At 41.3% G+C, this 22,321-nt stretch overlaps 1 protein-coding gene across 3 annotated transcripts in view; it reads left to right on the top strand.

Annotated features, from left to right (window-relative positions):
* Window positions 1-22,321, top strand: part of mtmr1a (myotubularin related protein 1a) — a 41,714-nt gene that overhangs the window by 5,516 nt on the left and 13,877 nt on the right. The window contains exons 3-12 of one of the 3 annotated variants that reach the window (XM_061710677.1): window positions 1,117-1,140; window positions 6,342-6,429; window positions 6,580-6,674; window positions 14,605-14,712; window positions 14,792-14,890; window positions 15,743-15,826; window positions 17,302-17,451; window positions 20,208-20,396; window positions 20,490-20,675; window positions 21,982-22,140. In XM_061710677.1, the coding sequence (XP_061566661.1) occupies window positions 1,117-1,140; window positions 6,342-6,429; window positions 6,580-6,674; window positions 14,605-14,712; window positions 14,792-14,890; window positions 15,743-15,826; window positions 17,302-17,451; window positions 20,208-20,396; window positions 20,490-20,675; window positions 21,982-22,140 (1,182 nt within the window). Of the gene's footprint in view, window positions 1-1,116; window positions 1,141-4,018; window positions 4,088-6,341; window positions 6,430-6,579; window positions 6,675-14,604; window positions 14,713-14,791; window positions 14,891-15,742; window positions 15,827-17,301; window positions 17,452-20,207; window positions 20,397-20,489; window positions 20,676-21,981; window positions 22,141-22,321 lie in introns of all 3 variants that reach the window. The other 2 variants (XM_061710676.1, XM_061710678.1) reach the window with 2 other exon arrangements.

Here is a 22,321-nt window from a genome sequence, read left to right on the forward strand (position 1 = left end):
ATACCTTTTTTTAGTCCATACCGCCCATCCCTAGTTAGAACTCAAAAACTCCTCAGTTTGTGGAACCTGTAAGGCTTAAGGTCAGACGTGGAGGAACAAGGATTAACTAATGTAACCCTGCTGCTAAGGTCAGGTTCTACTTCCCTCTTTCAGTGCTGCTCAGGTCGAGGACCGCTGGCCGGTCACGCTACTTCCTGTCTTGTCTAAGATCATTGAAAGGTGGTTTTCCTTCCTCTGAACGACCTCAAAGGTGCTGTCCGTCCTCACTCCACTTGTCTGGATTCCTGTTGGTCTTGGTTGTGCCTGGGTTCTTCTATCACCTCTATGCAGATGATACCTGGTTTTCCCGTCATTCCCGTGAGAAAGCTTCCAGCGAGGTTACCCCCTGCCTCTCTGACATCTCCTCATTGATCAAGGAATGGCCCCTTCAACCTTTCCAAGACAGAGTCCTTGGTCATTCCTTTCCACACCTTCCAAGAAGGTGAAAAGTGTGTGTTTCGTGGTTGACCAGGCATCTGTCTCTGCTCAGATCTGCTGCTTCATCCGGCTGTTTCACAACGTAGAACATAGTGAACATCAGGCGACTGCAGGCGATGTTCTGTCCTACAGAGTAACATCTGGGATGACTTTACCTACGACGATGGGCGAAACATGGACAAGACATGAACACGAAGTGACTTTGGGATTTGGAGACGGTGATGACAGGAGACCGTAAAGAACAGGAGACCGCAAAGGACCGGAGACCGTAGCGGACCGGAGACCGTAAAGGACAGGAGACAATAAACGCAAGCAGACAGTAAAGGACAGGAGACTTCAACTTCTGATTCCTTATTTTTCAGGTAATGTTTTTGATCAGGGACAGGTGTCCAATATTCCCAACGCCAACGCCACCTCCGTCTGTCCGTCTGTCCGCGTTGATGCTCCGGTGTCTGTAACCGGCTGCTTTTGTGCTAGTCTGCTTCCAGAACCGTCCTGTTGGACCCCCAGTGTTTTCCGTGTGTGACTGAGAATGAGCAGAACTTGTGTAAAAGTGTTTTGGTCTGTTTTTGTGATCCTGGGTTTCATGGAACTGCTTGTGTTCTGTCTCCGTGTGTCTTGGGTGTCTCTGACTTCCAGGTGTCCCGGAGACTGAGGCCCATGGTAAGACCTGCCGGATGATACATGTGCTCCTTATCCGTGTGTATTTTGGTGTAACAGGAAGTGATTCATGGCTCCATGGACGCTATGAAGCATAGACATGTATCCTCCTCCTTCCATGGAGCTGCTGCGATACGTCAACGACGCCGCCATATTGGATGTGGCAAGACTGCGCTGTAAGCTAATACAAGTAAATGGACTTATTTTCATAAAGCGCCTTTCTACAAAGAAATGTACGTTTTACTTCTCATTTATTTACTCACACACGCACTAAGCTACTTGGGAAACAGTTAGGCACCAAATATAATATATTTAATTTTCTCAGATGGCAAAAATAAGAACTTTATTGATCCCACATAGGAGTAATTCATGTTATGTCCGCTATAGAGAACAAGGTAGTGCCGAAAAACAATATATATCCCCCCTCACGAAAATAAGAAAAATAGAGAAATATATTTTCTCATCAACAAAACAAATTAAAAAATTTTTAAATAACATATTTGAACCATTTTTCAGACAATAAAATAATATTTGAACCATTGTTCAGACAATAAAATAACTGAAAAAATCTGAAAAATGTTATTTTGTTACTTGAAAAATTTAAAATATGTTTATGTAAAATATGCCTTGTTGAAAATATGTTTCTCTATTTTTCTTATTTTTGTAAGGGGGGATATTTATTGTTTTTCGGCACGACCTTGTTCTCTATAGCTGATATAACATGAATTACTCCTATCTGGGATCAATAAAGTTCTTATTTTTGCCATCTGAGAAAATTAAATATATTATATTTGGTGCCTAACTGTTTCCCAAGTATATTAGTGCGTGTGTGAATGAATAAATGAGACGTAAAACGTACATTTCTTTGTAGAAAGGCGCTTTATTAAAATAAGTCAATTTACTTATATTAGTTTACAGCGCAGTCTTGCCACATCCAATATGGCGGCGACGTTGACGTATCGCAGCAGCTCCATGGGGCGTCTATATGTCTATGCTAGGAAGTACTCTAGGCAGAACTTCTCTCCTCAGTTTCCTGTCTTTTTTTCTCTTGCTTCTTCTTCACTGCTCTCGTGTACGCGCTCAAGGTGGGGGTGGGATGCATCAGGGATCCGCCACGAGCCCCTTCTTGGTTGCTACGGTGATGGGCAGACTGACAGATGAGGTTAGATAGGGATCTCCACGGACCAAGATGTTTGCAGATGACACTGATCTGTAGTGAGAGCAAGAGGGGGAAGATCTAGAGAGGTGGAGGTTTGTCCTGGGAAGGAGAGGGATGAAGGTTAGCTACTCTAACAGCACAGACAGGATGTAGACGGGAGTGTGAATGAAGAATGACCCACGTTTGTACTGGTTTCTCCACTAGCAAGGTTTATTTGTTCGGGTTTTTCCATTAGCAGGTTTTATTTGTTCTGGTTTCTCCGTTAGCAGGTTTTATTTGTTCTGGTTTCTCCGTTAGCAGGTTTTATTTGTTCTGGTTTCTCCGTTAGCAGGTTTTATTTGTTCTGGTTTTTACGTTATTAGGATTTATTTGTTCTGGTTTCTCCGTTAGCAGTTTTTATTTGTTCTGGTTTTTCCGTTAGCAAGTCTGAATTTTTCTGGTATATCCGATAGCAGGTTTTGTCGGTTCTGGTTTCTCCATTAGCAGGTTTTATTTTTTTCCCTGTTTTCTCTGTTAGCAGTAGTGTTAGCAGTAGTTTTATTTGTTCTGGTTTTTCCATTAGCAGATTTTATTTGTTCTGGTTTCTCCATTATTAGTATTTATTTGTTCTGGTTTCTCCGTTAGCAGGGTTTATTTGTTCTGGTTTTTCCGTTAGCAAGTCTTAATTTTTCTTGTATATCCGATAGCAGGTTTTGACGGTTCTGGTTTCTCCATTAGCAGGTTTTATTTTTTTCCCCTGTTTTCTCTGTTAGCAGGTTCTATTTGTTCTGGTTTTTCCGTTAGCAGGTTTGATTTGTTCTGGTTTTTCCGTTAGCAGGTTTTATTTGTTCTGGTTTTCCCATTAGCAGGTTTTATTTGTTCTGGTTTTTCCGTTAGCAGGTTTTATTTGTTCTGGTTTCTCCGTTAGCAGGTTTTATTTGTTCTGGTTTTTCCGTTAGCAGGTTTTATTTGTTCTGGTTTTTCCATTAGCAGGTTTTATTTGTTCTGGTTTTTCCGTGAGCAGGTTTTATTTGTTCTGGTTTCTCCGTTAGCAGGTTTTATTTTTTTTTTACTGGTTTCTCCGTTAGCAGGTTTTATTTTTTTTTACTGGTTTCTCCGTTAGCAGGTTTTATTTGTTCTGGTTTTTGAAGTAGCAGGGTTTATTGTTTCTGTTTTTATGTTAGCAGGTTTTATTGGTTTTAGTTCCCTCGTTAGCAGGTTTTGTCGGTTCTGGTTTTTCCGTTAGCAGGTTTTATTTTTTTCCCTGTTTTCTCCGTTAGCAGGTTTAATTTGTTCTGTTTTCTCCGTTAGCAGGTTTTATTGGTTCCGGTTTTTCCGTTAGCACGTTTTATTTGTTCAGTTTTTCCATCAGCAGATATTTTTGTTCTTGTTTCTCAAGTGTCAGGCGGAGAAGAAGCTGTCTGCAGAGATGACCCCCGTGAAGGTCAGAGAGGTTTTCTTGCAGGATGAGCTCATGCCGGGGTTTTGCTGTGTTTAGAGTTTCATAACTCTGATTTCAGTCGCTATGGCCATCCATGCTCCCGCCGTAAAAAGTTTTACTTCACATACTTTTGTCTTAGGACATGATATCATCCCCTCAGATGAACCTGACTTTGTCCAGGTCATTCTTAAACCTTGATATGACCTGGACTTTGACCAGTCCAAGCGTCCGAGTCCCTCACGCACAATAACGATGCGATTTCTCTCCTCCTCCACTTCCTCCATGCTGCCTCTCCTCTGCAGTCGGACTCGGCGGATGAGGGCCTTTGTTACCTTGGAGAAAGTGATTCTGAGCATCCTTCCAGTGCTTTGGCAAGTCTCTGTCTGTCTGTCCTGCTGTCCAGCTCCATGCCTCCTCCTGTCCCAGCATGCCTCTGTTTTCTCCAGCATTTCTGTCCACTTTCCTGCTGTGGTCCTCTACTCACTGCATCCAATGTCCATGTTTACCAGAGTTTAGTTCCTGTAGCCGTCCTTGTGCCCGCATTTCACCTTTCCACATTCACGCAGTCGCCTCGCTCCCGTCCCAGCTCTGCTGCCCTGACTGACGGTAAGGTCAGATGGGTCAGATCCAGTTGATGAGGCCACGCCGGCTACAGGTATACGAGCACTTCCTGGTTCTGTTTGTCCTCCAGTGAAATCACGCTGTCTGGACCAAGACCCAGAGAAAGACGTGGTCTTGATGCAGATAAGCTGATGGTGTCTGGTCGCCCTGGTAAGATCGGATCCAGGTCCAGAAGAGGACGGGGTCTAGAGCGGGGGTCGGCAACCCGCAGCTCTAGAGCCGCATGCGGCTCTTTAGCGCCGCCGTAGTGGCTCCTGGAGCTTTTTCAAAAATGTTTGACCTTTTTTTTCCTTTTTTTCTTCTTTTTCTTCTCTTTTTTTCTTCTTTTTTTTCTCTTTTCCTTTTTTTTCTTTTATTCCTTTTTTTCTTCTTTTTTCTTTTTTTCTTCCTTTTTCCTTTCCTTTTTAATCTCAAAATTTCAACTTTTTTCTCGAAATTTAGACTTTTTTCTTTAGAATCAGAATCAGAATCAGAAAGGGGGTTTATTGCCAAGTTTGTTAACACACACAAGGAATTTGTTGTGGTGATTGGTGCAATATAGTAAAAATAAAAATATAAAAGCAAACAAATATATGGAGATAAAGTAAGAGATAGAATGAAGTAGAATGTATAAACAGAAATAAACAGAAATGTACAATATGAGGATTAGAGATTGTACTTCAACATTAACCTCGAGATTCTGACTTTTTTCTCAAAATTTTGACTTTTTTCTCGACATTTCGACTTTTTTCTCTACATTTCGACTTTTTTCTCAACATTTCGACTTTTTTCTCGACATTTCGACTTTTTTCTCAACATTTCGACTTTTTTCTCGACATTTCGACTTTTTTCTCAACATTTCAACTTTTTTCTTCAGAATCAGAATCAGAAAGGGGGTTTATTGCCAAGTTTGTTAACACACACAAGGAATTTGTTGTGGTGATTGGTGCAATACAGTAAAAATAAAAATATAAAAGCAAACAAATATATGGAGATAAAGTAAGAGATAGAATAAAGTAAAATGTATAAACAGAAATGTACAATATGAGTATTAGAGATTGTACTTCAACATTAACCTCGAGATTCTGACTTTTTTCTCAAAATTGCGACTTTTTTCTCTACATTCCGACTTTTTTCTCTACATTCCGACTTTTTTCTCGACATTTCGACTTTTTTCTCAAGATTGTACATTAATCTCGACATTTCGACTTTTTTCTCAAAGTGCATATTAAAAAAAAAAAACTTCCCCCAGTTATTACTAATATAGATACATGCATTATGTGTTGCCTTCATTCTAAGGCTTATACAAGACTTTTCATTTTTTGCGGCTCCAGACATATTTGTTTTTTGTGTTTTTGGTCCAGTATGGCTCTTTCAACATTTTGGGTTGCCGACCCCTGGTCTAGAGTCAGGTGATACTTGTGTTTCAGCACAACGAATGCCGACCTAAAACACCAATACAACCACACCTGCACTTGGTCTTCAGGGCGGAGATTACAACGATCATCTAGTTTTATTCAGTCTCCGCTAAAAAAACACCAGTTAAAAAACAAGTTTCCACCAGCTTGTTTCCAGGGGAACAGCGACAGCTGAGCAATACACCCTCAAAACCACGTTTAAGTGAAAACTTCACCATGGCCAGGCATCCTCCCATCCTCGTTACAGCACTCCCCCATCATGGTTACGAGGTGGTGCAGCCACAGAACCAAACCTTATGCAGTTCCACCTCCTGTGACACTCACACAGCACAGTGGGGTGAAAAAGGTGCGACGGCGGCAGAGTGAGGAGTCAGCGTGAATGTGAACGTGTGAAAAGACACAAAACGAGAGAGAAAGTGATGACAGATTCAGAACAGAAGACAAACTCAAGAGCAGCTGTAAGGGATTCCCCAAGTATCATCGGTGCTGGTTTAGTTCCTTCTGATCCACTAACATGATTCATCAAACATCTTGTGGCCGTACCTCAGATCAGTTTCAGGTTCTGCCGGGTCTCGTGGCTCCACTGACGGCTCTGTTCTCTCTTCAGAAACTTCCACCTCTCGGTTATGGAGCTCAGGTCCGAGTGCTGCCCAACCAGGTGCCTCTTCTGCCGGGAGAGACCACGCAGATTACAGGTGCCCCCGTCCTCGTCTGGCCATCACACCTCCATCATCACAACGCTTGTCCTGCACATGTGATGACTTATTCACTTATTCATGACTTATTCAACTTTGGCCTAAATTGTTACTTTTTTCCTTGTTGTTTGTGTTTACTCTGTCATGCAGTCAAGGATGTGATGTACATCTGTCCATTCAGCGGTCTGATTAACGGCACTCTGACCATCACAGACTACAAGCTGTACTTCATCAGCCAGGACAAGGTTAGACGCAACTGGGTTGTTTTATCGTAGCGCGTTCACCTGTGTTGGTTTATTGCAGTGGTCCCCAACCTTTTCTGGATAATATTATTTCAAATAATAATAATAATAATAATAATAATAATAATAATAATAAAAAATCATTTTCGAAAAAATTTAATGAAATAATGGAAATTGTAAATTACTTATAATATCAGTATTTCTATAAATGTTTTTTTTTTTTTTTTTTTTTTTTTTTTTTTTTTTAAACTTCTTCTTTTTATTGGGGTTTTGCATTTTTCAAAACATACAGAAAATAGAAAATTAAAACTGCATGGTTTCATACATAAATATTTTGATACAATAGAAACAAAGGCATTCAAACAAAAGGAAAAAAAAAAAAAAAAAAAAAAAATGAAATAAAAAAAGGGGGTGTCATGTTACATCCGTTTTTACATTCATTTTCTCCTACATGGGTCTTTCTTGTTAAAATAATCCATAAAAGGCTGCCATATGGAGTAAAACATGTGTTCCTTCTCTCTTAATGAGTATTTAATTTTTTCTAGCTCCAAGTATTGCATTACATTGTTCAACAAGGCTGCATGAGTTGGGGGTTTTTTCTGCTTCCAATTAAGCAGTATCAATCGTCTTGCTAATAATGTTACAAACCGAGTAATGTTGTTTTGGTTAGATGAGAGTTGTACAGTGATAGCTTTCACTCCAAACAATGCTAACAATGGATCCGGTAGAATCGGTTTTTGTAAGACCTCAGATAGAGTTTGGAATATCCTATTCCAATAATCAACAATTTGTGGGCATTTCCAGAACATATGTGCTAGAGAAGCTGGACCCTGTCCACACCTGTCGCAGGATGGACTCACTGAAGAAAACATCTTAGAAAGCTTCAGTTTGGACAGATGCAGTCTGTGTAGTATTTTAAATTGTATAAGTCCATGTCTTATGCATACAGATGAGGAGTGCACATTGTCTTGGGCTTTTGTCCATTGGTTGTCTGAGATTTCCACACCTAGATCCTCCTGCCAGGCTTCCTTTAGATGATCCAGTGTAGCTGTACAGTCTATTTGAAACAGAGTGTCGTGTATTTTGGATATTGATCCTTTTTTCAAGGGATCAGATTGGAGCAGTGTTTCCATGATGGATTCAGGGGGCTCATGGGGGAAGGATGGAAATGTTTTTTTAACAAAGCTACGGATTTGCAAATATTTGAAAAAGTCTCTCTTATGTAAATTAAATTTCTCCTGCAGCTGTTGAAATGAAGGAAACATTTTTTTAATATATAAATCTTTTAAGGTGTGTATCCCGCTGTGGTACCATTGAATAAATGTTGAATCAATGAGGAGTGGTCTGAGTGTATGATTATTGATCAGCGGAGTCAGAACGGAGCCTTCCTTTAATCCAAAATGTCTTCTAATCTGAGACCAAATTTTTAATGAATGTGAAACTACTACATTTTTGACTTTTAAGTTAGAGATGGGTAGAGGTGAGTAAACCATTGCCTGTAATGAAGAGGGATGACAGCTATGATTTTCCATCCTTGACCAATCAGCCCCCTGTGGTTGGCACCAAAAAGACATAGATCTTAAATTGCATGACCAGTAGTACAACCGAAAGCATGGCATTCCCATCCCTCCTAGCCTTTTTGATCTTTGTAAAAACACTTTTCTAATTCTGGGAGTTTTTCCATTCCAAATGTAATTGGACATTAAAGATTCTAGTTTCTTAAAAAATGATTTGTTTATTAGGATAGGGATACACTGAAATAAAAATAAAAATTTAGGTAAAATATTCATTCTAATAACATTTATGCGTCCTGCTAATGAGACTGTGTTCTTAGCCCACCTTTTGAGATTATTTTCTGTTTCTTCGTAGAGTTTCAAAATATTATGCTTAAAAAGATGTGAGAATTCCTGACTAATATTGATCCCAAGATATTTAAAATGATTAGAAGTTGCAAATGGGTAAGAACTGAAATTGTGTACATTTTGTTTTGCTTCTGAATTAATGGGAAACAATATGCTCTTTGACAAATTCAGTTTATAACCTGATACCAATCCAAACTTTTCGAGGAGTGTAATGATAGCTGGTATCGATTTTTCAGGGTCTTTGATGTACAGTAATAAATCGTCTGCGTATAAAGATACTTTGTGCTCTGTTCCTGCTCTTCTCACCCCTGAATACTCCTTTGCTGTTCGTAAAGAGATGGCCAGAGGCTCTATGGCGAGCGCAAACAATAACGGTGATAAGGGGCAGCCCTGCCTAGTAGAGCGGCCTAGAGGAAAGAAGTCAGAACACACATTGTTTGTCCGTACTGAGGCATGTGGCTGAGCATAAAGTAATTTTATCAAAGCGATAAACTGAGGGCCGAATCCAAATCTTGACAGGGTCGAAAAGAGGTAATCCCACTCGACCCTGTCAAAAGCCTGCTGTGCATCCAAAGAAAGCAATATTTCTGAGGTTTTAGAATCTGTAGTTTGTGTATAAATGATATTTATCAATCTCCTAATGTTAAAGAATAATTGTCGGTTTTTTATGAATCCTGTCTGGTCATGAGAGATTACTGTTGGTAAAGTTGTTTCTAAGCGTAGTGCAAGAATCTTAGCCAATATTTTATAATCTACATTCAGCAAGCTTATGGGCCTATATGATCCTGGTTCTAGAGGGTCTTTATTTTGTTTATGAATTAAAGAAATACTTGCCTGATAAAAAGTAGGTGGCAAACAGCCTTTAGCTAATGCTTCATTGAAAACTGCTAATAATATTGGTGAAAGTTGACCCTTAAAAGCTTTATAAAACTCGGAGGTATAGCCGTCAAGGCCAGGAGTTTTGGAATTTTGCATTTTATGAATTGCCTGTTCTATCTCTTCTTTTGTTATGAGTCTATCCAATTGTCCTTTATCATCTGCACCAATTTTGGGGATATTAATGTTTTCTAGAAAATTGTCTATTAATAATTGATCACCCTTAGATTCAGATGTATATAGTTTGGTGTAAAAGGTTTTAAAGGTATCATTAATTTCTTTTGGATTTATAGTATTTTGTCCCGTATCGGTACGTATTTCAGTAATTGATCTTGATGCCGCTTGTTCTTTTATTTGATGTGCCAATATCCTGCCAGCTTTTTCTCCATGTTCATAATATTTATGTTTTGTTTTAATCATACGTGCAGTTGTCTCTTTGGTATAAAGTAAAGTGAGTTCTGTTTGGAGTGCTAGCTTTCTTTTATGTAAATCTGTAGAGGTGCGAGTCGAATATTGGTTGTCAATGTTTTTTATTTCCTCAATTATTTTAGCTTCCTTTTGTTTTTTTTGTTTGCTTACCAGACTAGACCATGAAATTATATGTCCTCGAATATACGCCTTTAGTGCTTCCCATAACGTGGATCTTGAAGTTTCTGCATTATCATTTATAGACAAGTACAGATCTATTTGGCTTTTAATTTCCTCCATTGCCTTCTTGTCCGAGAGTAAATTATTATTGAATCGCCAGGATTTTGGCATTTGCTTATCTCCAAAAGCTAATAGTAGGGTAACCGGGCTATGGTCAGACAGTACTATTGCTTCATAGTCACACTTTCTAATTTGTGGTAGAAGCTCACAGTCTATTAAAAAAAAATCTATTCTTGAATAAGAATGGTGGACTGGAGAGAAATATGAATATTGTCGACTGTTAGGGTATAAAGTTCTCCATGGGTCTGTTAATTTGTATGTTTTAATGAATGTCTGAATATATTTAGCTGATTTGGAGATGTTTGTGGGTTTATTTGATGATCTGTCCAAGTTAGGATCTAACGTTAAATTGAAGTCTCCACCAATTATGAGCTGGTGGGAGTCTAAATTTGGTAATATTGCGAAAAAAGATTTGATAAATTGTTCATCATCCACATTAGGAGCATATATATTTGCCAGTGTAATTGGATTATTGTAAAGAGTCCCGGTTACAATGACAAATCTACCATGGGGATCCGAAATTGTTTTTGTCGCTATAAATGGTATAGTTTTTCTAATCAATATTGCTGTGCCTCTACTTTTCACATTGAAATTAGAATGGAATGACTGCCCTACCCATTTGCAAATTCAATCTCTTGTGATCTTGATTCTTTAAGTGTGTTTCCTGTAGGAAACCAATATCCGTTCCTAATTTTTTAAGGTGGGCTAATATATTATTACGTTTGATGACACCATTAAGTCCCTTACAATTCCATGAAATAAATTTGATCAAATTTTGAGATACTGTTTTTACAGATTGACCATGTTTTCCTGCCATGACCTTTCCTTCAGAATAATAACAGATAAACCCATTGTATTGTGTTTTCCACGTGACCCCCACTTAAAATAAGAAAATGTGACAAAACAAAACGAAAACCCCTTGAAACAAAACCTGAACCCCTCTCTATCTTCACCTGAACAAAAGACAGAGAGATAACCTAGAAAAAAAACAAATTCTGTCCATTTAAACTTCCATAAGAAAAAGGACATTTGACTTACCACTAAGCTCCTTTTAAGTTCTTATATTATTCCTTCTGGACCACATTGATCCTTCTTGAAACTGATAACTTGAAATTTAGACCTTGCATTTTGCATTTTAAAGTAACAGTTCAAAATTAAATTCAACTCCCTTCTTCCAAAATTATTTGTAGCATAAAATAATAGAAAAATAAGTAAACAAGATAAATGTGTAAACAAATATTTACCTTAATTGACCATTCAAAAGTAGGATTTGGTGGTGGTAGAGGGAAAAAATAAAAATAAAAATAATCAAATCATATTATGTGTACAGCCTACGTACAAACTTTTTTTTTTTTTTTTTTTTTTTTTTTTTATAATTATAAACCTGTTAAAGTTTTATCAGTTCCAAGAAACCAGTCTTTAACTTCACATTCCCTGAGGAAGCATGCGTTTCACCTGACCCCGTCTCCCCCAATTCAGAATAATTGGGAGCTTAATCACCTCAGTCTTCAGTTGCCGTCGGGTTGTTGGAGTTTAGGAATTTTTCAGCCTCCTGTGGATCAGTGAATGAGTGCCTGGATCCGTCCGTTGTTATCACCAGTCTAGCCGGGTAGAATAGGCTGTAAGGGACCCCCGCGGTGCGCAGCCTCACCTTCACCTGGTTGAATGAGGCACGCAGCCGGCCGACCTCGGGGCTCATATCCGGGAAGATGTGCACCGGGGATCCCCCATACGTCAGACGGCCTTTGTTTCTGGATAGCTTCAAGATCTTCTCTTTATCCGAGTAGTAGTGGAGGCGAACCACCATGGCTCGCGGGCGATCTCCTTTCCGCGGCTTCGGAGCGAGGGTTCTGTGGGCGCGGTCTATGATGACGGGAGAGTCGAAGTTTTCCTCGCCGAGCACCTCAGTGAAAAATTCCGCCATAAAACGGCTTGGATTCCCCGCTTCAATGCCTTCAGAGATCCCGATTATGCGCAGGTTCTGTCTGCGGCTCCTGTTTTCAAGGTCCGTGCACTTATCCTGCAGCTTCTTGTAGTCGTTTGAGAGAGTTTCTGCTGTTTTCTCTAGCTGCATTATCCTGTCAGAAGCATCACAGAGGGACTTCTCCATCTCTTTCTGCGTGTTTGCGGTCTCTGTGTGAGTTTTATGCAGCGTGTCGATCTTCAGTGATAACTCGGTGCGCAGCATATTAATGTCAGCTTTGGCTTCGTCCCGAAGGGTAGAAATATCTTTACGTATCTCCTGGTGCATGTCAATAATCTGCGTTTTAATGTCTTTCATCATACCGTCACGATAAGTTTGTAGTTCGTTTCGCAGAGTCCTCACGGAGATGGGTAAATCTTCTTCCTTGGGGCCCGCCATCCTGCCTTTCATTTCAGCCGGTGAAGAGGCCGGCGGAGTTTGTAAAGTTTTCTGCGTGTATCTTGAGCCGGTGTTCTTATTCATGTCGACTTTCAGTGTTTCGGGGGTTTATAGAGTAGTTTTAACAAAGGTATTATTCTTCGACTGGTCCAGAAGGTGTTTTTTAATCAAGGTTCAATGGAGCTGCCTTTACCTGCTGCTCACTCCATGCGGGCGGAAGCGGAAGTCTCTCTATAAATGTGTTTTTATGTTTTTTTTTTCTCATTAACGTTATTTAAAGGGGACATATTATGGCATTTAATGTATATTTTAAACAGGCCTTGAATGTCTTAAAAACAATCTAAAGCTTGTTTTTTCTACATAAATCAGAAATTCAGCCTGTGGGCCATGTTTATAGTTTTACCGCTTCTAACCCCTTTTTCTGTGCTTCATTCTAAGGGAAGGGGGGGGGGGTATGATAATGAGGCTCTGTGCTGATTGGCTGCTTGAATGACGTGTAGCAGGGGAGGAGAATAAGCCTCGCTCCGGGGAGAAGAGCAGCCGGCTACATGTCCCATGCCAGGGAGCTTCTGCGACAAAATAAAATCCATTGCATTATTTTTTTTTTTATTGACTTTCCTAACTGGCCGCGAGTTTAACGGTTTCAGCGGGGACAGAGAGCGTCCGATGTCACACGTGATAGTCGGACGCTCGCATTCAGTTACACGGTGTAAACGGATCTTAGACCCCGTCCACACGTAGCCGGGTATTTTTAAAACCGAATATTTCCCCCCTCCGTTTATAAAATAATTTGTAACCACATTACATTGTTTAAAAAAAAAAAAAAAAACCCTTCCACACATAACCGAAGATCTGCGTTTTCGACCACATTCATAAGCATTCCAAACCTGTAGATCATCTGCGCCTGCCGGGGAAGCGCTTCCCCGGCAGGCGCGTCTGCTTCTCGGTTAACGAGCCCCCGTGTCCCGCCACGGAGCTGCCGCGTTATCTACGCCGTAGGGTACGGCGTACGGCTGCGTCGGTGTAACGCAGCAAACGGTGGTCAAGAGCAGAGACCATTTATTTAATAAATAGCTTGGAGAACAGATGGTGGATCATCTGTAGTTCTGTAGTAAGTAAGTAAGGTAAGTGTCGATGCAAAATCTCATTTCTACTCTCCCTCGCTGTTCAAACAGCCACCGCTTCTAAACAATGGCGGAGCTCTAGCCGACGGAGAGAGCTGGTTGTGGGCGTGGTTTCAGCAGCGGCGGCTGAACCTATGGAAATCTGCTCCTGTCGTGACTCAGCACGGGAGCAGATTCTAATCGACTCAAAAAAAATTCACGTGACACTGGGGGATTCTGTCGGGCGGGGGTCACAGACCTCCCCTCACCCTCTGCTGGCAGGGTGAGGGGAGACCACTTTATATATGTTAAAACAAGAAAAAACCTGTTTTTCATAATATGTCCCCTTTAAAGCCAGGCTTTTTTTTTATTTGTTATATATTAAGGAGACCGATATTTAGTGCTTTTATTTTGAAGGCGTCTCACCGAGACCTTGGAAACATCCGGTGCTTCGGACTTTAACAGTAAAAGTTTAACGGCAGTAGAAAGTGTGTCTGAGACTAAACGAGTGTCAGGAATGCTAAAGTGGAGCCTAACTGACACAAAAAGCACCTGCTGATAAGGATTTGTTTTCTTTGCAAATTGTATGCTGTATTTATGTCCAGCTTGAGTTTGGTTGCCATGGTTACTCATGTATTGTGGTTAACGGTAGCTGTTATTTCCGACCGAGCGAGCAGCTGTGTCGGTCTGTATTTAAGTTAAATGAAACTTATATGAATGTAGAAAGACTAACTCTATTCTATTTTATTCCTTTATAGCTCTTACAGTGTATTTTTGTAGTGTATTTACATCCAAGGAATAAAAACTTGTGTGAACCATCAGTTTGAGAGTCAACCATCATCAGTCGGGATGCTACAGAAATTATTTTTTCTTTTTGTGCGGCCCGGTACCAAATGAGCCACGGCCCGGCCCGGGGGTTGGGGATCATTGGTTTATTGTAACGCGTTCACCTGTGTCATCAGAGGGCGTGCACCTGTTGCTGTTCTTCAGGTGTGTTCCTCACATTGTTCTCTGCTCATCAGGAGGCTCCTTTCACCCTGGAAGTGACCCTGGGAGTCATCAGCAGACTGGAGGCCATCACTGTTCCCCTCCAGGGAGAGAACACCAAAGGCCTGGAGCTGGTCTGCAAGGTATTCCCACCTCCACCCCTCAGCTCAGGAGTTTCCCAGGCGTCTGACTGACCCGTCTGCTGATGTGTCCACTCTTCAGGACATGAGGAGTCCCCGGTTCGCCTACACCGCGTCAGAGAGTCAGCCGGATGTGGCGAACGTTCTGGCCAAACACGCCTTCCCTCTCTCCCGGGACCTGGTCAGTTCACCTTCTCTTCATCAGTTAAAGTTAAAGTCTGCAGCTGAAACCTGCTGATCTGTTTTTTCACACCTGATGTGACTAAAATGACCAGGAAGGTTTAATGCAAACATCACATGACAAACATTTAAGGGGATTCACACATACGTATGCAGTACAGTAATCCCTGGTTTTTCGTGGGGGTTACGCTCCAAAAAGAAACCGCGATGGGTGAAATCTGTGAAGTAGCAACCTTATTATACAAGTGTTCAAATTGCGGAGATCAGCCCCACCGTGACCCGTATAACTGGATTTCAACGGGAGAACATTAAAAATGATTGTGAAAAAAAATACAATAAGTACAGTAGGACAAATTTTGACTGGTGCGTATTTCACTGCTCTTCTGAGCCGCTGCATCCTGACCCGCTTTGTAGCGTCTTTTTCTTCTAAAACCCGTAGTGCAGGTGTGTTTTTTCGAGAGAAGAACATAGTTATGGGTCGTTGTTGTCGCTCTTTTTTCTTCTGGGCAAAAAGATTGTTATAAACCGACATGCCACCATTAGTTATATCTGAGACTGTAATGAACGATTCATCAATCGTTCTTGAGCTGCTGAAGCTCATTGGCTGTTCTCAGCATTGTTGCTAAGCAACCAACGTTATTGACACAGGAAGTGAAGAAGCGGGGAGACTGTTTAGCCAATCAGAATGCAGAACACGATGCACAATGTAAATCCGTGAAGCAGCGAGACGTGAAAGGTGAACCGCGTTATAGCGAGGGATTACTGTATACTGTAGTGTAGTGTGTTATTCATGTCTTCGTTCCTGATAAGTTGGATGTCAGCATTGATACTAACTTGTGTTTTTGTGCGCCAGCCTCTGTTTGCCTTCCTGTACAAGGACCAGTATCCTGTGGACGGCTGGAAGGTGTACGACCCGGTGGCAGAGTACAAGCGTCAGGTTAGTGGGACTACCGAACCGTGAAACCTGCTCAGTGCAGAGCAGGACAGTCCTGCAGGGGTTCAATTCAATTTTATTTATATAGTGTCTATTACAACAGAAGTTGTCTCTAAGAACTTTCCAGAGACCCAGAACATGACCCTGAGTAATTATTACATAAACATAACATGAACAATGGCAGGTAAAAACTCCCCTAGTGGGAGAAAAACCTTAAGCCAAACAGTAGCAAGAAAAACTCCCCTTCAGAATCAGAATCAGCTCAGAATCAGTTTTATTGGCCAAGTTTGAACATTGCCCGACAAGGAATTTGACTCCGGTTATTTCACTCACTGTACCCAGATTTAAAAGTAGCAACAGTAAATAACAAATGTACAGTAAATAAACAGTGTGGCACTTATTAAGGGCGGAATAAACCTGGACCAGGACCTGGATCATAAGGGGGGAACCTCCTGCTGCTGGGCAGAGCAGGAAAAGAGAGAACAGAGAGACAGAGAGAATGAAGAACAGAGAAAGGAGAGACACAGACACAATGGCTAACTGGTGCAATACAGGGATGACTATATAAACAGGGGGTTTACTAACACTAACTAGAGGTTTACTAACACTAACTAGAGGTTTATTAAACATTAATTAGAGGTTTACTAAACACTAACTAGAGTCTTTACTAAACACTAACTAGAGGTTTACTGAACATTAACTACAGGGTTTACTAACACTAACTAGAGGTTTACTAACACTAACTAAAGGTTTACAAACACTAACTAGAGGTTTACTAACACTAACTAGGTTTATTAACACTAACTAGAGGTTTACTAAACACTAACTGGAGGTTTACTAAACACTAACTAGAGGTTTATTAACACTAACTAGAGGTTTACTGACACTAACTAGAGGTTTACTGACACTAACTAGAGGTTTACTGACACTAACTAGATGTTTACTAACACTAACTAGGGGTTTACTAACACTAACTAGAGGTTTACTAACACTAACTAGGGGTTTACTAACACTAACTAGAGGTTTACTAACACTAACTAGGGGTTTACTAACACTAACTAGAGGTTTACTGAACACTAACTAGAGGTTTACTAACACTAACTAGATGTTTACTAACACTAACTAGAGGTTTACTAACACTAACTAGGGGTTTACTAACACTAACTAGAGGTTTACTAACACTAACTAGGGGTTTACTAACACTAACTAGAGGTTTACTGAACACTAACTAGAGGTTTACTAACACTAACTAGGGGTTTACTAACACTAACTAGAGGTTTACTGAACACTAACTAGAGGTTTACTAACACTAACTAGAGGTTTACTAACACTAACTAGAGGTTTGGTGAACAGGGTGGGGGTGAACGACTCAGGCGGTGTGTTTAGGTGCATTAAAGCCGCAGGAGAAACCAGCGTTGGTGACAGCTGTAGGACGGATCAGGGACGGTTCCTCCGTCTGACTGGATGTGTTCCGGCAGGGTCTCCCCAACGAGAGCTGGACCTTCAGTAAGATGAACGGCGCCTACGAGCTGTGCGACACCTACCCCTCCCTGCTGGTCATCCCCACCAACGTCACAGAGGACGACATCCGGCGCGTGGCGGCGTTCAGGGCCAAGCACCGCATCCCGGTGAGTCTGGAGACGCGTCGTCTGAAGGACGCTGGTCTTCACGGTGTAGTTTTACCAAAAGACAACAGGTTCATCTTCATCTTTTACACTAAAACAACCTTAAATACTAAGCTGTGACATCACAAAGCTTCCTGCTCGTGTTTCTGCTCGATTCCCCCTCTGGTTTCCTTTACCATAGCGCGACGCAAGACGCCCGTCGGACGTCCCAACGTCTGCTTTCCCAGAGTTCATTTATTTCCAGGATCTTGTGCTGATGATGTCCATAAATTTTCCTCCAGCACATCTCAGGGGTTCTCGGGGGGCTTGATGTCTTGTGCTTCCTGAAGCACCCTTTCACACTAAGAGCTTGATGACTCCTGCCCCCTGTCTTGGAGTAGATCTCCACCAGGAAGGAGGACGTCTATTAATAGAAGAACCTCATTATTTAGACATGAGGTCTCTGATCCTCGATCCGACCAACAGATAAGAGTAGAATAACTATTTTAAACAAAAAATAATCTTTCTATGTAAATAAAAAGTCTCCACACTGGCACTGTGTTCACATTTAAGAAATATCAAACATATAACATATCAATGAAACATCAAATCGCGGCTCGAGTGCGTCGAGAAGACAGATTATGATGCGTCTTGAGATGTTTTATAAAGTTGCTGGTATTAAACGACGTATTCTCCTTTCCTCCTCTTGACACCTTAGCAGCACGTAGCTTCCAGTCTGCCTTGCTTCTCTCGTCGTCACTTATTTTGAAAAATGTCCACACTGCTGACGTCCCGCTGCATTAATTGTCGCTATCTTGCCTGAAACGGCGCTGCCAGTCTCACTCATGGGTATCACTCTCTTCTCATCACCACGCTGACGGCAGCTCAACATCTCCCCCTAGAGTCGCTAATCAGTAACTACAACAACAATGAAGTGGTATCAGTGCGTGGTATCGGAGAATTTTTGCGAATACGAGTACATGAGAGCAGTATCGGCCCCAATACTGAATTTTAAAATTCAAAAATGTTTAAATGAGTAGAATACCTATTTTGAATTAAAATAGTTATTCTACTCATTTTATTTATTTTTATTGAATGTATCTGTTGCAAATAATCAAATGCATTGCATTTTTAGCCTATTTATTTTTGTGGTAGAAGTAATGTATCGGTACTTGGTATCGGCAAGTACACAAATTAAAATACTCGTACTCGGTGTGAAAAATGAAAAATACCAGGTGCTTCATGGCAAGCTGTGTGTCTGGTGACAGAATAAATCAGACAAGCTAAAATGATTTGTTTCCTTTTTTTGCACTTTAAATGGATATTGAAAGGCCTATTTGAGTTATTTATTTCTTAGTTATTTCAGAATAATTATTGTCATATAATTCAGGCAACAGCTCAAAAAACATTTTTGATAACACTAACCAAAATCAATATCGAATCGAATCAAATGGTGATAATCAATTCTGAATCTTAAGAATCGGAATCGAATCGATTCTTGACATTTGAATCGATCCCCAGCCCTAACCACAGTGCATGATGGGAGATATCCCGTACCCTGACGCCCCATCGCTCTGGAACGTTTGACGTCTTGAAGCGGCAGGATGTGTCCGTCAGTCGTTCTGGGTTATAGTAGATATAATCTAACGGTACCGAACACAAGCATATCTGCCGGTCTGGAGCTGGAACAATCTTGTAATTTTCAAAAACTGCTGCCTCATGTACAAAATCCGTCACAGCTTAGCTCCGCCGCCACTCTGTAGCCTTATGAAGTTTAGATCACCTGCAACAAGTGTCACTAGAGCGGCTGCTAGAGGTGATTGTGAGATCCCATTTAGGAAAACTGTATTTGGTCAATCCGTTTTTACCTACAGGGCGGCTAATGAGTGGAATACAATCCCTCAAAACATAAAAGAGTCCATCTCATACAGCTCAATCAAAAAAGATTTTAAGAAATGTCTAATCGACAGCCAAATTTGTCAACACTAGTCCCTGATTTATCTGTAGTGCGGGGTCTATATGCTTGTGGCTGGTGTGAAATGTATTGTTTGTTTATGAATACTGGCCTTGTTTGGTTGGGGGATGTAGATACATTCCTGCGTTGCTGAGGGGGAAGGAGAGTGTCACTGCTAGTGGATCGGATGGGAGGGGAGGAGGAGTTATGTGTAATGTTGCTTTCTAAATATTGTATCTATGACATGTCTTTGTTTTTTTATTATTTATTTATTTTTATTTTATTTTATTTTATTTTATTTTATTTTATTTATTATTTATTTTATTTTTTATTTTTTATTTTTTTATTTTCTCATCTTATATTTGTTCAAACTCTGGTTGCAATTTTGTCGAAGTGATTTTTGTATATGTCTGTCTTGTTTGTTTTTTTTTGGTTTGATTGTTTGTTTTTGTTTTGTTTTCGTGTCTGTATTGTATTGTATTGTCTTGTCTCCTTTCACTGTATTGTGCTGAGTTGTGTTATGTCTTGATGTTTTTTGTGTAGGACCCCCTCGTAAACGAGTTGTTACAACTCAAGGGGCTTATCCTACTATAAATAAACAACTTCAACTACTTTTACTGTAATTTCTTTTTGCCTTTACTACTACACCTTGTGTTCCTTCTGACAGGGGGACTGCCAATGGAAATTAACCTTTTGGCTACAATTGGGTGCATTTACATTTTTTTTAAATGTTCATTAATGTACATTGTCCCTCTATAACAAATAAAAATAAATGAAATGAAAAAAAAAAAAAAATGGTCCTGACCCTGTCCTGGTCTTTGTGCAGGTCTTGTCCTGGATCCACCCGGAGACCCAGGCCACCGTGGTGCGCTGCAGCCAGCCCTTAGTGGGGCCGTCGGACCGGCGCTGCAAGGAGGACGAGCGTCTCCTCCAGATCATCATGGACGCCAACGCTCAGTCCCACAAACTCACCGTGTTTGACGCCCGACAGAGCGGCGTGGCCGTCACCACCAAGGTCCGGCGGCCGCCTCCCTCTCCTCTGCTCCCTCCGTCCTCACATCCTGCTTCAGATCTGTTTCTCTCTCTCTCTCTCTCTCATCCCCCCCAGGCCAAGGACGGAGGGTATGAGAACGAAAGCTTCTACCCCAACGTGGAGCTGAACTTCCTGGAAATCCCCAACATTCACGTGATGAGGGAGTCCCTGAGGAAGCTGAAGGACGTGGTGTACCCCACGATAGATGAGGCTCACTGGCACTCCGCCATCGACCAGACCCACTGGCTGGAGTACACCCGGGTAACACAACAAAACCACGTCAAAGCCTTACTCTCTCAGCTGTTTTTAATAGAGATGCACCGATCGGTATTTTGAGGGCCGATCACCGATCTCCAAAAGCAGTATCTGCTGATCACCGATCACAGCGTGAAATCCGTAAATTCTTCAATATTATTGTCTCATGTACACAACACTGACATTGTATTATTAGGCATCAAAATTAGGAGATGAGAAAGTATCATGAATTGACTGTTTTATTTCAGGCAAGACTCTTAGAGATGATTAAGACTCAGCTTACGAAGAGTAAGTGTAGCTCACTAGCTTAAGCTTTCTTATGGTAATACAATACTGTGCACCAACACAGATATCTCACACTCTCTTAGAGTTGATACAAGTTGTAAACTATAAACCTTAGTTTTCCTGTGGAAAAAGGAATGAAATCTTAAAATAAAAAATTAATTATGAATTATTAAGCTTTGCAAAAGCTTTAGTGATAGCATCCGCCGCGTGTGAGGAAACTCTTGTGAGGAAACTCTTCATACTAGAACTGCAAATGACACTTGTGAAGCGACTGACACGACTGTCGTCCTGCATGAGGCTTTGGACTGTATTATTGTTTGGTATAACTCTGGCAGACATTAATCAGTGAAATATTAAACTCTGCAGCACGAACCGTGGATCCAAGCAGCTAACGACGCGTTTAAACCCGATGTCTTCTACAACAGAAAGCGGCTGATGATCAAGGCTTAGGAATTCATTACCTTACGATGTAGTTCTTTATTTTTCTTGCTGTTGCTGCTGTCGTTAATAGGTTAATAGGTGAGTTAGCGTTTTCTTTCTCTGCCTTTGCAGCAGCCGACTCATTTGTGTCAGAAATGTTCAAATGTCTTATCAGCTTCATTGTGTTAATTATTTTACATTCCTCCTCGGGGTATTTCCTTTGCACTTTGCAAACTGCAAATTTGTTGTCCTTTTCGGACATTGTAAAACTCCCATACCGGCGACGCCGGTCACACCTTCTTGGGACACCTTGGTCTGAGGTGTGGGAACGCACGCGCTGGCGGCGGTTTGTTGTTGTAAACGTCATCAGATCGGCTGCTTTCAACTATTATTTTGAGAACGCCGATCTAAACCGATAGGGGCATTATCGGCCGATACCGATCTCTAGTTTTTAAACTTGTTCCAGTCCTGACATGCAAAGCTGGACATATATTAGCAAATGAAACGAGGCTGATGACCTGGTTCATGATGGCAGTGCAGAAATAAAGGTAAATGTAGGAGTGGCTGCATGTTCCTGTCTGAAGAGTGGCGTCTGTGCTTCCTGCAGCTGTTGTTGGCCGGAGCAGCGAAGGTCGCCTACAAGCTGGAGTCGGGGAAGACGTCGGTGGTGGTCCACTGCAGCGACGGCTGGGACAGGACCGCCCAGCTCACCTCTCTGGCCATGCTGATGCTGGACGGATACTACCGCACGCTCACCGGCTTCCAGGTTACACATCAGCACACTCAGTCACACCTCATCACACTGGTCCTGGAGCAGGAGCTCTGGGAGCTCTGGGAGATCTGGGAGCTCTGGGAGATCTGGGAGACCTGGGGCCTCATCTATAAAGCTTGCTTGCGCAGAAAAAGCGCCTGAAAGTTGCGGAAGCCGCCTTCTACGCAAAGCCTCG

The sequence above is a fragment of the Cololabis saira genome, chromosome 20, assembly GCF_033807715.1.
Source record: "Cololabis saira isolate AMF1-May2022 chromosome 20, fColSai1.1, whole genome shotgun sequence".
Lineage (NCBI taxonomy): Eukaryota > Metazoa > Chordata > Actinopteri > Beloniformes > Belonidae > Cololabis > Cololabis saira.